The sequence below is a fragment of the Pan troglodytes genome, chromosome X (genome assembly GCF_028858775.2).
Source record: "Pan troglodytes isolate AG18354 chromosome X, NHGRI_mPanTro3-v2.0_pri, whole genome shotgun sequence".
NCBI lineage: Eukaryota > Metazoa > Chordata > Mammalia > Primates > Hominidae > Pan > Pan troglodytes.
Genome location: NC_072421.2, coordinates 108,898,625 through 108,916,192, shown reverse-complemented (window position 1 = coordinate 108,916,192; position 17,568 = coordinate 108,898,625). Strand labels below are relative to the sequence as shown.

Sequence of the window (17,568 nt, the reverse complement as noted above, 5' to 3'; positions counted from 1 at the left end):
TAAGCAGTTTGAGGAGAAATCTGTTAATATTTATTTTGTAGCCATCAGATTTACTTCACATAGAAAGGTCTTTGGGTTGGGTTTGAACTTCCAAACTCTCAAAGGTAAATGCCACATTAACCTTTCATTAACCAAATTCTTACACCAAGCTGATAGATTTGGGATGTCCTTTTTACTTCTATCTTCCATAATATTCTAAAATTATTTTCCCTTGTTTTGTTCCTATCCTACTTCCTCTTAGTCTACTTTGTTGACTTCATTAAAAAACAAAAAACCAGTTGTTGGATACTTGAGCTAAACTGCCTTAAAGAATCTGCAGATTTTATTTTATTTTTTTTCTCTCAAGAGGGTAAAAGGAAGAGAGCTACAATTTCTAAGAAGCCTGGCTTGGCTGTCTGAGTCTGGCCCCCAGGCAGATTAGGCCAAGGTTTTGGCCAAGTGAAATTGCCAATTTTCTAAAAGAAAGGGCTAGCACATTGCTCATTAGAGCATTCTGATTTTGTCTGCGCAATCTTTTTGCTACCCCACAATTTCCTGTTGGTTATAAATGAAACCTTTCTAGCTGTTAATGCAGCCTGTGAATTTTTTTAAAAGCATGTAATTAATCATAGGAGGTTGGGGGGATTCACTAAGCCTGAGTTACATGGGAGAAGCTGGACAAGGCACTAGGACCTAGAAGGCATCTATCCACCCTGGCAGGAATTTCTTGCTTGGAGCTCAGACAACAAAGGCATAGAGAGATTGGTTTTCTTTCTCTCAGCATCTCCACCCAACCAGCAGAAAACCGGTGAGTGGGGCTTTTAAGTGATTTTCAAGAAGAATGTAACAGATGTCAAACGGGAAAAGCACAAGGCAAAGCCTGCTCTCTCTGTCTCTCTGTCTCCTCTTCTCCTTTTTTGCCTTATTCTATCCGATTTTTTCCCTAAGCTTCTACCTGGGATTTTCCTTTGGAAAAGTGAGTTTGATGTTCCTTTGTTTTCACTGTGATGTTAATTTAGAATAATACTACCTCTGATCCTAAAGCAAAGCAAAGCCTTACTGGCATGCCTGGGGAAATGTTTGCTACTTGCCTTGAGGAGGTGGGGTCTCTTACCACTGCAGGTTGTCTGACAGAGACAATGCTGAGCTCAGCATAGGTCATGGTGACATTGGAAAAAAGGCGGAATTGAGCCTGGCAAACCCATTAGGCACCAGTCTTTCTTATCTCCTGTCCTCCTGGTCCCTTGCAAATATATTGATGTGGCAGTGTGTAGCAGCTGAGCCCTGCTTGCTTTGTGAGTCCTTTTATCCCCATCTGTGAGATGCATGTTAATAGTTTGGCTCGTAGGATGTCACTACATTTGCTAGCATTTGTGGCTTCAGTTGTATTGGGTTTCATGTTTTGATTGTTTGGGGTTCTTGGTGGGGGAGGGGGTTCAACAGAAGGGAGAAAAGCAAAGCCTGACAAATGACCATCTTTTCTCAGCTAATGCACCTGGGCAATATACAAGTTTGGGGTGAATTGCCTGCTGTGAGGGTAAATGTCACTTCAATTAAGGTAGAAACCCAGAACAATGAAAGGTGTGCTTCCTTCTAAAGGTCCCGTATGCTGTTCGGAGAGTCATTTGTGAATCTTTCAACAATTAAATTATTCCATTAAGAGGTGTTGCTGCATCAGTGGGGAGGGGGTGGAGCACCTGGGGGGGGGGAAAAAGGATTTTGTGAACAAATGGAACCGGGGGAAGACAGAGCTAATCACTTGTTAAATAACTTATTTTTCTAATCCTTTTTCCCCCCAGCTTATTTCTTATGAATGTCGGATAGCTGCACCAGCTTGGTGGGGAAAGGGTTTGATGAATAGCACAAAGACACTGGCTGTTCCCTGGAGGCTGTCCCTTTAAAGGAGAATCTTAGTTTATTCTGGGGGGAGGGGATGCACACATTAGAGTAGGAAAGAGGGCTTGGAATAAAATGAAAACACTCCCCCTTCATAGTCATTGTACTGAAATGCAAAGACTGCTTCCTAAGCTGGAGATGCTAACCTTGGGTAGCTCCTTCTGTTCTCTTCAAGGGGAATTTTGTCAGGCTATGGATTCATTTACAACTGTTAGTCATGTGGGCATGTGTGAGGAAACAGATGCCAGTTTTAATGTATTTAGCCCGAAGTTACAATTTGATAGGAGCCACTGTCAGTAAGTCTCAGGATTTTCAGCTATTTCAAAATCTCCCCTTCTCCTCTGTCTGGAACAGTGCCAAGAGTGCCTCCCTCTCTATCTCTTACTCCCAACCCCCACAACCACCAGCACCCCCGCCCAGCCCCTCCTTCTTCTCTATTAAGATCAATATTCCTGCAGGTCAGGGGCAAGCAGCAGATGGGTCACAGGCTTTTTTCAACCAGTTCTTTTCACAAGCAGCAGATTGCAGATCTGGATCTGGCTAATATTTAAAATCCCTTCTTTTTTCCTTCTCCTTGTCCCTTTTTGTTTTTTCCTCTCTTCACCCCCATCCCTTTCTCCAACGCTCAGGTCTCTGAGGTTCCACCAAAATATGGAACTTGATTTTGGACACTTTGACGAAAGAGATAAGACATCCAGGAACATGCGAGGCTCCCGGATGAATGGGTTGCCTAGCCCCACTCACAGCGCCCACTGTAGCTTCTACCGAACCAGAACCTTGCAGGCACTGAGTAATGAGAAGAAAGCCAAGAAGGTACGTTTCTACCGCAATGGGGACCGCTACTTCAAGGGGATTGTGTACGCTGTGTCCTCTGACCGTTTTCGCAGCTTTGACGCCTTGCTGGCTGACCTGACGCGATCTCTGTCTGACAACATCAACCTGCCTCAGGGAGTGCGTTACATTTACACCATTGATGGATCCAGGAAGATCGGAAGCATGGATGAACTGGAGGAAGGTAATTTAAATAGTGGGTGGTGGCCGTTGGTGGGAGGTGGCATCATTGGTTATGGTTACATTCTTCGGTTGCTTTGAAAAAAAAATTAGGCAATGTATTTTTCAAAACACCGGGTTGATTGATGCTCAACTTTCTAATGCTATAGACATCAACAGAGCCATTAGCAATCACCCTTCAGTCTCTGCTGAGGTTGAAATGTGAATGGTGGTGATCATGCATTGTGCTTATCTGCCAGGGTATAAAAAGGAAAATCTTAATTGTAGCATTTACTCTAGATTTGTTCATAATTAACTCTGAGTAGCACTATTGAGGCAGAGCATGAAATCATTAAGGGTATAACGAGGTAGGACATTTGGTTGGGTTAACAGAGAAAATATTATGCCCAAATTTTCTTTGAACTGCTGAGAAATTATTTGTGAATTGCAACTCATTGGAAATATGCACCCTAAGAGCAGGATTTCCTGGACATATTCACAGAGGATTATTCTTTTAGGTAAGTGGTCGCGGCTCAGCTGTTGCTTCTAAAAAGCCTACTTTAGGGTGTGTCCCTAAGGCTGAGGTCATTGGGAGAAATACCAAAGAAAGCTGTAGGTATGTCTGGTATTTTAATAAAGACCATTCCTATTAGAATAGGATTTGACTCACTATACCTAAATCCCCTTATAACCTCTATAGATTTTTGTGTGGCAACTAAATTTTCTGAGTAGATTGCCAAAAATCCCAACAACCTGTGTACCCACCTCAAAATAGGGAAAATCCTACCTCTTACCAGAACTTACCCAGCCATAGAGTCTTCTTTGTGGTCATTTAGAAAATAGATCTTGGGTCACATTTTTAACGTTCTATATTATCAAATCAATTATACTGAGGATGCTTCCCTATTTTTAAATTGGTGGATATAACACATGTGATCAATTTGACCTAATACAGTGCTTTAAAGAACAGCTTCAAGGAGTGGTGATAATTAATGTGTTCCTCCTCAAGCCCCTCCCCCATTATCCAGCCCTCTCTCCTCACTCCTTTCATTCCCTGAGCAAAGGTGAGTTTAAAGCAGGCAGATCTCTAGAGTAACCAAATTATGAAATAACTAACAAGGAAGGAGAAATAGCACCTTAAAGAATTTGATGTGGGAAAAACCTGCCTCTGCTTCACTGCTTCTAAGTTTCTTGTGTTCCTAGACAAAGGAGAATGAGGGTTTCCTTCGTACAAGACACTAGTTCTCTCAAATAGCTGCTGTTGCCCAAGTTGTCAGGCAAAGTGATTGGGACCAGTTACTTATAAAAGACAGTGTCCATATTGTTGCTGCATCTGAGTCTCAAGGTTCAAGTTCGACTTTCTTTCTTTCTTTCTTTCTTTTTTTCTTTCTTTCTTTCTTTCCTTTTCTTTCTTTCTTTCCTTTTCTTTCTTTCTTTCTTTCTTTCTTTCTTTCTTTCTTTCTTTCTTTCTTTCTTTCTTTCTTTCTTTCTTCCTTTCTTTCTTTCACAGAGTTTCGCTCTTGTTGCCCAGGCTGGAGTGCAATGGCATGATCTTGGCTTACCACAACCTCTGCCTCCTGCCTCAGCCTCCCAAGTAGCTGAGATTACAGGCATGTGCCACCATGCCTGGCTAATTTTGTATTTTTAGTAGAGATGGGGTTTCTCCATGTTAGTCAGGCTGGCCTTGAACTCCCGACCTCAGGATCCACCCGCCTCGGCCTCCCAAAGTGTTGGGATTACAGGTGTGAGCCACTGTGCCTGGCCGAGATCTTTCTACATAGCTGACCTTGAAAACCAATGCCCAGGAAGCTTAGATTATTTCATCATGTGTTCAATGGACAGGCAGTGGTTAATCCTAGGCCCTTCCTGACCATCAAAGGACTGGCCATCCTGGAGCATGTCTTAAAATAAAGGAGAGTCACGGCAACTTCGAAGGGTTTGAAGCTAGGTCGAGGGAGCTGTCCAACAGAGTAATTGTTAGGGTGTCTGTCTTTTGTCACTGTAAAATCCACATCTCAGTCAAATTTCAGGGATTTCTCTGTAACAACTTTCACAGACAAAGCACCCTGTATCACCCAATATGTCCTCATTTCCATGAACTGTGATATTCTAAAGACCACAATAGACATTAGGAAAGAGTACTGAACCAAGTGACATTGTATTCAGACCAAGTATTAGAATATTCTTGTGTCTGATATAAGAGAGGCGTTATGCACAAAATTTCCCCAAAATCCATTTTTTACATGTTGATTTTTCTCCCTAGATATGTGTGTGTGTGTGTGTGTGTGTGTGTGTGTGTATTGATGTATCACGAGGGGCTGGTGATAATCTCTGTTCAACATAGGTAGGCAATAAATGTAACTTTGAGAAGACTGCAGCTTTCTATTCCCTTGATTCCCTTTGAGTCATATTAGGTTGAACTCCTCTTATCTGTCACTCCTGGGTGCAGTAGTACTTCTTGGTGAATTCCTGGACTATGTGAAGTGTGAATAGGGCTCAGTTGCATTTGTTCACATGTCATGTACAACTACAAGGCACAGTGGTCCTCAATACCCATTTAGTCCTGAGTACTGCCTATTCAGTCAAGAAAATTCAGGGCTATGTCTGGGATAGTGTTAAGAAATGTGATCAATTTTCCCACTGCCACAGAGCCAAATGGGAAAGGGCACTGGGATGAGGAGGATGAAGACAATGTGTCTTTTTCTCTCCTATTTTATATTTTAGAACTGCCCATCTGGGAATGGAGGACAGACTTCCCGGTGTGAAATATCAAGGTCATTGGGTTCTAGTCTTAGAGGCAGCAGATTATAATGAAAACAGAAGTCTTTGGACTCAGATTTGGTTGAAATCCAGGATCTGTCAGTGCTAGCCTGTAAGACCTTGAGGAAACCATCTAGATTCCCTAAGCCTCATTTTGTCATGTGTAAAGTGGGAATAATGGCTTTGAGGATTAAATAAGACAGTAGATATAAAGTGCATATTACTCTGCCTGGCACACAGTAGTGCTTAATAAAAGGTAGTTATTATTGTTTGAGTTATCCTAGTTTATAGCTGGTTAGCTACATGATCATAGGTTTGTTCTTATCATTAATGTGACTCATGTTAATTATTTTTAAAATAACTCTTTAAAAAAACAAACAACTGTATTAAGGTATAATTTGCATAACATGAAATTTACCCATTCAAGTGTACAATGATTTTTAGAAGATTTATCAAGTGGTGCAACCATCATCATAACATAATTTTGGACCATTTTCATTTCCTCAAAAAGAAACCCTATTCCAATTAGTTGTCACTGCATATTTTCTCCAATCTCTTCAGCTCTAGACAATGGTTAATCTACTTTCTGTCTCCACATATTTGCCTATTCTGCGCACTTCATATAAATTGAATCAAATACTATGTGGTCTTTTGTGCTTCTTTGACTTAGAATAATGTTTTCAAATTGTATCTATGTTGTTCCATGTATTGGCACTTCTTTCCTTTTTGTTGAAGGACGATATTTCATGTATATGTAGACCACCACATTTGTGTATCTCTTGTGAATAATATTTTTAACTGTAAAATGGGACTAGTAACACCTGCCTTCTCTATCCATTAGGGTGGTTGTAAGGTTAAACTTAGATAATAGATATGGAAACATATTGACAAGGTAAAATTATAGCTACAGGTACTATTATTATTAATGACGTGAAAATACTAATAATGGAAATAATAATAATAATGATTATGACAATGATTATGTTAGTAAGGGATTGTAATGATCAGTGGTTTCCAAACCCGGCTGCCTTTCAAAATCTTTCAGAGCTTTAGAAAAATATTACATTCCTGGGCCACACCCAAGATCTATTGAATCAGAATCCCCAGGACTAGGGCCCCAGTGTTTGTGTTTTTACAAATCTCCTCACATGACTTTTATGAGCACTTAGACTTGGGAAATATTAGACTGGGTGATCTTGATGGTTCCATTCACCTAACTAAAGTGGTAGGAGTTTTGAGACGTGCAGAAATCTGTTTTAATTTTTTTCTTTTTACATCTTAAAGGAATAATAGAGCATAGAACACATTGTGTTTTCAAATGGCCACAGTATTACATCTTTAGCCTAAAAATAAATGAAATTTAAAAATAATTGGTTAATCACTCTGGCCTTGTGACACTCCTTTGTCTAGTGCCTCTTGTCTACGGTTTTCTGCTAGATACAGAAAGTATCAAGGGAAGCATTTTGGATCAAAGGTTATTGATGTCAGTTTTCCCACAGTCCTTGGGTACACCGAGGGTCTTAGTGAAGCCCTGTAGGATGTGGTCCTCATTAGCTGTATCCCAAGGAGGTCAATGAATAAAATCCACTGGTGGGTTTTCCTTTTGTCATGTCTTTGTTTTTTTATTATTTTTTTATTTTATTTATTTTTTTTAGAATCTTTCTCTTTCCCTTTATATCTGGTCCAATTCTTTCCCCATTTTCTTGTATGTAAGTATCCAGATCAACCTTGGGGATATCATTTATGACTAGCCAGCTTTTCTGAACCCAAATTGAGACAAGTTCAAGAGTTATTACACAGACCATGGGACAGAATATTTACAATTGGAACAGTCTTAGAAAATCCGAGCTGTGTAGTCACACTGGCTATGATCCAGTTCTTTTACCATAGCTCATATGTTTCAGTGAGATGAATCCACCTTCTCACTAATTTATTCTCTAACTACTAAAGCAAGTACATTGTCAAACACAAGAATTTTAAGATACCTGGGAGGGATGCATTGCTAATAGATATGATAATCAAATGTCATTTAATATTTTAATATAATACAGTAAAGTGTCATTTAATATATTCCTTCTTGAGTCAGGAAGCCCTGGAGAAGAGGAGAAAACCCAGGCAGAAGCTTGCTTTTGCACTGAGAAGATACAAATATATATAAAATGCTTTTGAAAATGCAGCCTTCTTAAAGAGAAGGGAGGTAGACATTAGATCATCTCCAGCCCACAGCTTGTTTCATTTCTGCCCTTTCAGCTGTGCTTCCATGATTTCATTCCTTATCCCCTCACCCTAAAGCAGGTTTTTAGTTCCAGCGAATTTGCACCCTGCTTGGCTGTGAAGCCAGCTTTCCCTCTAGGCCCCCAGCTGGTAGGAAATAGCCCTTGGAAGCTGTGGCAGGATGGGAACCCAGCTGTGTAAAGGTGCGACACACCTCATCCAGCTCCAAGTGCCAGGCAGCAGGAAGTGCAGGAGGCACTGAGCTCTGGCAGCAGACATTGAAAATGCTGGCAAAATCAGGACAAGGAAGTCTTAGTCTAGCAAAGAAGCGCATTTGATGTCTTTCTAGCAGAAGTGAAGAGTCCTTGGAGGTGGGCAGCTATTTTCTTAACATTTAATTATCCTAACAGCTTTGTTTTCTGAAGCCTGTTTGAGATGGAAAAGAGAAGAATATTCCTCCTTATAGACTCTAGGACCTAGAAGGGACTCAGGTGTCACCTAGTGCATTATCTTTGCTTTAGAGAAGGCAAAGCTGAGACTCAGAGACATTAAGTGATTTCCCTGAGGTCACACAGCTTTTAAGTGCCTAGTTGAGATTTGAATCCAGGTCTGTGTGACTCCTGAGTCATCACTCTTGACGACGATAAATATCCAGCTCTCAGCGGGCCTCTGCAGAGGCAGCAGCAGCTTTACTGGGTGTTAGCATAAATCTCCTACATTTGGCATTTGCCACAACTGGAAGCCTCCTTCCAACCAGCAGGAAATCTTATCCTTGAATCACAGGCCCCCAGCAGTGCTCATGTCATATCATAATCACAGCTCAGTTCCTAGATGGTTGCCCTTGATACCTTCTCTTTTTTTTCCTCTTCAGCTTCTATTCCTCTTTTTAGTCTCTTTCTCTCAGCAATTTTTTCCTCTTTTCCTCTTTGCTCTTTCCTTCTTGTTCTCGCCTCTATTCCGTAAGATTAGGGGCTTAATAATAACAGAAATTTATCAAGTGCTTACTATGTTCCAGGCTCTGGGATCAGCATTTTATTTTATTTTATTTTATTTTATTTTATTTTATTTTATTTTGAGACGGAATCTCACTCTCTCCGTCACCCAGGGTAGAGTGCAGTGGTGCGATCTCAGCTCACTGCACCCTCTGCCTCCCAGGTTCAAGCGATTCTCCTTCCTCAGCCTCCCTAGTAGCTGGGATTATAGGCATGTGCCACCACGCCCAGCTAATTTTTGTATTTTTAGTAGAGATGGGGTTTCACCATGTTGTCCAGGCTGCTCTTGAACTTCTGATCTCAAGCGATCCACCTGCCTCAGCCTCCCAAAGTGTCAGGATGACAGGCATGAGCCGTTGCACCTGGCCATGGGTTGAACACTTTTTATCCATCATCTGATTAGTGCCCCACAACAACCCCACAAGATAGGTATTCTTATTATCACCCTTGCTTTGCAAAGAAGAAACTGAAGCCAAGGGAGGTTAGAGTGCACAACTAGGAAGTGTTGGGGACCCCATCCTGACTGACATCACATCAGCTGCGCTTTTTCCATTACTCCATATTCAGCCCAACGAGAGAGTGGAGTGACTAAAATGTACCACTGGAAGGTGCTCAACATAGATTTGGCTGAGGCTGGGCCCTCTGGAAAGTTCTTGGGTGCTATATGATACTATAGCTGTCAGTCATCATGTTCATTTTCATCTGGAGATGGTTAATCATACTCATACTCCAGAGGCTTAAGAGGTTTAAGAGATGGGAGCAAAAAAGTCCAAAGTCCTAATAGGGCTACACAGCTGACTCTCCAGAGGAGACTGGATGAGTGAAATCATAAATATATAGCTTCACACATTTCCACACCACCATTTGTCTGACAGTTTTAAAGTACATGACAAGTTATGGAAAACATCTGACTCAAAGGCAGTGACCTCCTGCAAGGTGCCAGTGAATCTGGTGAACTGCTAAGTCAAGAGACCATTTCTAGGGTTATGGGGGTTATTGGCTGTGAATATATGGAGACACTAAAAGGGCCCCTTCCTTCATCCTTTTAAGTCAAAAATTAAAGACCCCAGCCTATAATTACTTGGGTTGGGTTGAGTTAACCAGCAAGGGAGTCAAAGAAATCAGAGCTTCTCTTGGCTGGGGTATTGACCATCTCACCCTGGGTGTCCATGTATGCACCAAGTGGGTAAGGGTGCCTATCCTCACTTAAAACCATCCCTTTGTCCCCCTGTCAAGATAGAACTCTGGGACTGAGGGCAGCTTTGGAAGTCACTTTGCTTATGTTGGATGCCACTTACCCTCCCCCTCCGCACACACACACACACACACACACACACACAACACGCACGCACACACACACACATACACACACACATAAATGTCCTCAAAGGTACACTAGAGATTTTGACTGAAACTTCTCTTAGCATTACTGAGAAATTTATTCATTAACATGTCTTAAAGAATTTGGTGCTATGGCAAAGCAATAAATATTTGCAAAGGGAGTGAATTATCAACCTGGTGTTTCTGAATGCAGTTCTCCTGCTGAGACCAAAGGAGAGCCATCAGACTATAATTGTGTTTAATGCTTTCTGTGCACTGGCTAGGGTTTATTTATTTATTTAGGGTTATTACCGATGACTTAAGCCTGATTAAATCACACTGTTTCTGCAGCTCAACCTCTCAATGAACTTCTAGATACCTTGAGGCTAATGTGTTTTACTCAACGAATTCAACCTTTTCCAGTATTCTCTTCCCCAGGCTGAGCCTATCTCTCTTCCTATTTTCTTCAGCTCATAGTCCCAGGTGTCCAGTCCCCTCCTCTTGCCTCTGATCCCTGCATTTCTTTTGCGATATTAGTCATTTCCTCTAGCCCAAGGTAAATGTGAAAATTACACTAGATCCTTCCAATCCATAAATCAGGCTGTATAATGTATTCTCACTTCTTTACCTCATTACTTGTGGCAGCCAAGGGTGAGCACTGGTGAAGATGACCCTGAATACACAGATCTTATGTGCATCCTTTGAGAGGATGGAAAGATGAAGGGTGAGTGGTAGAAACATGAGAGTATTTTTCAAGCAAAAGCTAAGGTGTTTATATGTACTGGTTGTTATTTAGACAGTTTCTCTACCTAGTGTAGCGTAAGGAGTAGAGGACACACTTATACACACATATAAACATTCAACATATGCACACACATTTCACATTTCAATATTCCATACTTGGCCATATACTCTGTGCAAAGGATGACCTGGTTTCTTATCAAGTATGTATGTATGCCTGATATACAAGGTTACTTGGTTCATTTTAACTTGGCATAAAAATGTTTTAACTTTGAAAGTTTTCCTTGGTTCATAATATCACAAAGGGATGGGACTTTGAGTCCAAAAATAGGACAGGGATTTTAAGAAATAGAGATGTTAAAAATTCTCCAGTAATGCCCCTGAAAGCTAAACATCCTAGAAACTAACATAAATGTTTAAATTCCAGAAAAAAACATATCAAGCTTGGAACTCCACTTGTTATATTAAATTTAGACATGCTCTTTGTCCTTAGAACCCTTAGCTTTACAGAGTTCTTCAACTAGGTGTGTCATTATATTGAAGGATGTTTTGAGAATTACTCTTGAATTTGGATGAGCCAAGTTTTTAGCCCAATTAGGAATTGCACCTAAGGTTGGTTAGTATCACCATTTATTGAAAAGTTCTACTCCAGTGTCAGTGTGTATTAGTTTGGTTAGAATAATCCATATATCTGCTATTAAACTAATCACCTAATCACTTATTTCTTGCCTTAGGGGAAAGCTATGTCTGTTCCTCAGACAACTTCTTTAAAAAGGTGGAGTACACCAAGAATGTCAATCCCAACTGGTCTGTCAACGTAAAAACATCTGCCAATATGAAAGCCCCCCAGTCCTTGGCTAGCAGCAACAGTGCACAGGCCAGGGAGAACAAGGACTTTGTGCGCCCCAAGCTGGTTACCATCATCCGCAGTGGGGTGAAGCCTCGGAAGGCTGTGCGTGTGCTTCTGAACAAGAAGACAGCCCACTCTTTTGAGCAAGTCCTCACTGATATCACAGAAGCCATCAAACTGGAGACCGGGGTTGTCAAAAAACTCTACACTCTGGATGGAAAACAGGTAGGTACTTTTTCAAAGTACTTTTCCCGTTTTTTCTAAATTCTTAGATGATCATGTTATACCTAAAATATCATTTCTTGTTGATGGACTCTTCCTCCACATCTCATAATCACAACCTGATATTATATGTTTCATTTGGAGAAAAGGTATTTTTAGCAGGCAAAGCAATGAATCAGGAATCTGAGGCTTTGAAATTCAATCTGCTTCTGATTTACCATGCAGAAAGGTCACTTAGCCTCAGCTTCCTTATCTGCTATGAAAGATGTATTAGAACCTAGGTTCTATGAATTCTTATGAATATGAATTTAGCTATTATATGATGCAACCTTCATTGTTCAATACATGTGACTGAAAATGATATTTGCCCATTCATTACTTTTTAGATACCCTCACATTGATGCTCAGCATCTATTTTGATAAAAGGAAGTTGAAGTGACCTTCATATGCTCTGAAAGAAGTCAGATACAGGGAAAGCACTGAAGCCTCTGGCTCGTTGTCTTTGCCTCACACTAAACCATATTTATTCTCTTTCTCTTTTCCATATGACATAGCTGTCTTAATTTGGTTCCACTGATGGTTTGTGTGAGAAAGGGACTATTTCAGGATCCTAAAATTAGCCCAAGAAAGATGCTGCCATCTGTTCCCCCTCCAAATCAGGTTCTTCATGTCATTGGTTATACTACTAAAGTGCCACCTATATTAATATCTGGGAAAGAATGCAGCCAGGCGTCTCCATCAGACAGATGCACCATTCTCTTAAGCATAGGGAGCTGTAAATATACAACAAAAATGTTCCAAGGGAATTGGAACAGTGGCTGGTTCTGTTGGCTCTAAAGAGAATCCTGGTCTCCCATCAGAAAAGACAAGTGTGGATTAGTATCAGTCCATATATTCTACCTCTTAAAATGCCTTTGGTGTTTAAACAACTATATAGAAAAGGTATTCCTAAAAGGTGGATTCACTATATATCAAAGTTACTGATGAGTGTTCAAATGCAGACCTGTGCCTCCTCCTATAATTTCTGATAGTAATGTGTGCTCCAAGATTTTAAGTTTCAGGGAAAACTCACCCAGGTACTGTGTACTTTGCAATTTTGAGAAATATTTGGCTTTGTTTCCCATCATTTTGCGATCTGAGAGCTACCTGGATGCATTGGTTATACGTGACTTCTGTTTGTTGTACTGAAGCAATGGGTTTGTCTGTGATGTTGGGAAAATCTCCAATTCCCAAGCATTTCTCTAAGAGTGTCTATCTTCTAAGCACCATGTATGTAATAAACAGGAGCTGTCTAAGTATAGGCCTGATTGCCAAAGCCTCATCTCAGAGAAATAGGACATAGAAAGTTTAGAATCATTGGATCACAGAGTTGAGAATGACTTTAGAAGCCATGACATTTAATCTTCCACCTAAGGCATGGATATCCTCTACAATCACTCTATAAGACTATAAGACAGCCTATTTCACTGTTCAACAGCTGTGATTTTTAGAGTTTCTTTATATTAGGCATAAATCTGATTCCCTGTGCCTTCAGCCTTCTGAAGTAATATAGGAATACGCAAATCAAAAACATAAGACTGGGATTAAGAAGATTTGGACTTTAGTCTTGATATTGTCACTTAACCACTTAACTGTCCTGAACCTCACACTCCTTCTCTGTACAAAAGGACTGATCACACCTGCCCTGAGCATGCTCACAGGACTCTTATGAGGATCAAATCAAATAATGGATATGAAAGCACTCTGTAAATTGACACATGGATATATATATATATATATATATATATATATATATATATGCATACAATTCATCATTAAATGAGATTTATGGCAATTTTCGTATATTAATAAATGTTAGCTCTCTTTCTCCTACTTTATTTATTTATTTATTTACTTTTGGAGTCAGAGTCTCACTCTGTCACACAGGCTGGAGTGCAGTGGTGTGAATTTGGCTCACTGCAACCTCTGCCTCCTGAGTTCAAGCAATTCTCCTGCCTCAGCCTCCCAAGTAGCTGGGACTACAGACGCACGCTGCAATACCCGGCTAATTTTTTTGTATTTTAGTAGAAACGGGTTTTCACTGTGTTGCCCGGGATGGTCTTGAACTCCTGAGCTAGGGCAATCCTCCCACCTTGGCCTTCCAAAGTGCTAGGATTATAGGCATGAGCCACCATGCCTAGCCTCTTCCCCCTACTTTATCTCTATCATTCTTATTATAAAGTTCCAACATTTGTGAATATATACCATGCCTTGACATTCTGCTTTTGTTCCAAATAATATATAAAGGGACACCTCCATCTCCTAGGGGAGCAAGCTCCAGTCCAGTGATGCATAGGGTTTTGTCCTACAGCAGGCCATGCAGAGTGGCAAGCTCTCTCAAACTCCTTTAAACATCAGTTCCCTTTCTTTGGGGGACATATTACAAAATACCAGCATATGATATGACATTCATATAGAGAAATAGAGTGGTGCCCAGTGGATCTGAACAATGCCCTTTCAGGCATCTGTACCTCTGTATATACATTCCCTTTCTTTAAAATGTCTTCCTCTGCCCTCCCTGACCCCTGGAGGTCATCTTATAAGACCTGGTTCAAATATCACTTTATCTTTGAAAATTTCTGTCTCTGCTAAGGAGGGTAAAAGCAATCCAAACCTTTTTTTTTTTTAATTAATGCTAAGCTCCTGGTATATTATGGATGCTCTATAAATGTTTTTTGATTGAATGAACTGACATAAACAGATTCTCAGATGGCCCAGGTAGATGTTTTGAGGACCCATCTTTCAATTCCCCAGACATTATCCTTAGGTCTTTCAGAAGAGATAGGGGGCCTCCAAAGGAGTGCATATTCCACCAGGTGGCTTCTATCTGGTGGTTTACTTGGAAGTCACTGAGGGCAGACATTTAAAGCAACATTTCCCTAAATACATTCTAAGGAGAAATGTCTCCATGTCCCCACCCCGAAAAGCTCTCCAAAGAGAATTCTGTGGGCAAATAAGGTTTGCCTTATTTGCAGTAAAATGCTGCAAATTGTGTGCCATTCTTAGAGATTCCAGTGCTCATTGGCACATTGAATGCTCTGAGAAGTTCTACAGCAAGGAAATCCATCCCAATCCTACTTAACCACAAACATTTTTAATGAAATATACACACACACGTACCCACACATACATATATGTATATGTATGTATATATACACACACACATATATGTAGATATACACATACACACACACACATGCACAGAGTGCACTAGAAAATGTTGTTTACATAAAACACTGATGATTAAGAACTAACTACCGTAAGTTTAATGGTAATATTGGTATGCACAGGGTGACCACAAATTAAACGTTGTTTTGTTACAGCAAAGACATTAAATAAAATTTGGGGGTACATGGACAAACCTACTAATTACAAAATAGATGCTGGGTATAGTGAAAGTTGGTGCCAAATTCAAAATTTTGGAGCTCAGCTCATTTCCCAGGTCTGGTGATGACAGCACTAAAGTTAACACCTGTCAATCACTTTGATTATTAGTGGGTATTCGTACTGCTTGCGAATATAATCTTTTTTGTGGAGGCTGAAGTCACATGTATGGCAATAGCTTGACTTGCTTGGATGAGATTCCAATGCATGTTTTTGGCTACACGTGACACAAGGCACTTATTTGTAAAGAACAAAGTATGGTCAAGACTATTTGTTATGGAATGATTTATTCATGAAATCAAGGCCATCGCTTGATTTCAGTGTTCACTATAACTGGATTCCAAATCGACCAAACCAGGTGGTTTTCCCTCTTCATATAAATAATGATCAGCTAAAAGAGCCCAGTTGGTTATTGCAAATTTATTGTTGCTTCTGTAATTGCGTGTATCATTTGACTGATTGGCTTACACTGATTGACAAGCAATCTGCAGACATGGCTCATTTCTTTCTCTCTGTTTTTATTTTGTTTGAATGTGTCTTTTAGAGCCCTTTATCTTTCTAGGGCTTATGTTTGATGTTATAGAAGTTTGGTTTCCTGACCTCTTGCCTCTGAGATATTTGGGGTCTGTGTAGACAGGAAAGCCAACCACCACTAGTAGGAAGACACCCCAATTGATTCCTTACCTCAATAAGAAGTTATTAATGATATAAGAAGTAGTTGGTAGGGCTCTGGCTACTCCCAGGGATTAAAATGGACTTCTAGGAGGTCAAAGAGGACATGATAGAGGATTGGATGGTGATGCATATTAGATCACTTGCAGGTGAAAATTGTTCTTTTGATTCCTTGGCAGCTGGAGTGGTTGTGGAGTGTTGACAAAATTATCCAATTATTAATTTCCATAACTAAAGTACACATTGACTTTCATGCATAAAAGTGATGGATACATAAAAACTGGGACCCAAATTTCTGGTTCACATGATAGTAGTAGTTTAATAGATACATGTTCTGGCCTTAAAATTAATTGCAGAGCTTTAATAATAGACTTCCAGCTTTTTGGCATCATACACTGTGGTGCAGCTGGTCTTCACAACATCCATTTTCATGCTACACTGATTGACATCTCTAGATTCAGTTTTGTCCACACCCAGAATCTGTGCAAGTGAAGATTCATTATTGCCTCAATATACATGCCTAAGACATAAGTATGGCCTTTAGTGCTTGTTCTAGCTTTGTTAGGCCAATTTTCAATTGGAAGGATTTATTTTATGTTTTTGTCTGTACCTTTATAGCACCGACTACTTGGATCTGGGATTACAGGTCTCAGAATAACAGAGGAGAAGTTTAAGCCGATTCCAAGATTATCCATAGCCTTGGAAACTAGTACAGGGGTTTTAAGGAAATGGTTGATGCATAATACACAGATGAGAGCATGAGGGATGTTTCAATTGCTGCTTAGTATTCTAGGAAAGACTTGCCCTTTCCACGTTGCCATACAAAAGAACTGGGTGCTGTAAGCACAAAGGCAATTGCAGGAAACACAGCAAGACAGATTGGATTTAACCTTGGAAATGTTGAGTGCACTTACCAAGGTAGGTGTGTTTTTCCTTTGCCTACATAGCCAGTTTTTCTCTCCCCTGTTATCTCTGCTTTCCCAAGTAATATCTGATCTTATTTATACTCCCTGGCCTCCAGCTCTCTCAGAGCCAACCTCTCTCTTCTCCTAGTGTTATGACCCTGTCAGTCAACATTGGGCTCATTAGAAAAGGCCACGTGGGCATAAATTATGCCTCAAGAGGGAGGTCATTTATCATTGGCCTTCACTTGAGAAGATCAAGGCTGGAAAGTTCATGTTTTTATTACCAAAATTCTCCTTCTCCAACCTTTCAGAGGTTCCTAGAGAAAGGCTTTGGGAGGATTGGCTTGAGCATGAAGTGAGATAGAACAAAGGTGAAAAGCCAGGCTGGGCTCTGTGAAAGGAGACAGTTTGCAAATTACCATGTCATATGTGGTGGTAGATTTCACACTTTAAAAGAGTGGCCAAACATCAAATATACTGCCCTTCTGGAAAGAAAAGACTAAGTGTAGCCTGGTGATCAGTTATTTCTTCAGTAATTTATCCTCTTAGAGTTTTATTGTTGTTGAGATGCTCCTGGCTCTGAGCAGTGACAGAGGTGTGACTT

At 40.4% G+C, this 17,568-nt stretch overlaps 1 protein-coding gene across 9 annotated transcripts in view; it reads left to right on the top strand.

The window, feature by feature from the left end:
- The first annotated feature begins 679 nt into the window (after positions 1–679).
- Positions 680–17,568, top strand: part of DCX (doublecortin) — a 117,561-nt gene continuing 100,672 nt past the window's right edge. For 4 of the 9 annotated variants that reach the window (XM_024353047.3, XM_009439525.5, XM_024353046.3 and 1 more), the window contains exons 1-3: positions 680–787; positions 2,505–2,890; positions 11,627–11,967. In XM_024353047.3, coding sequence (XP_024208815.1) covers positions 2,527–2,890; positions 11,627–11,967 — 705 coding nt within the window. In that variant the 5' untranslated portion in view covers positions 680–787; positions 2,505–2,526. Of the gene's footprint in view, positions 956–1,920; positions 2,172–2,504; positions 2,891–11,626; positions 11,968–17,568 lie in introns of those variants that run through there. The other 5 variants (XM_054677161.2, XM_054677159.2, XM_054677162.1 and 2 more) reach the window with 3 other exon arrangements.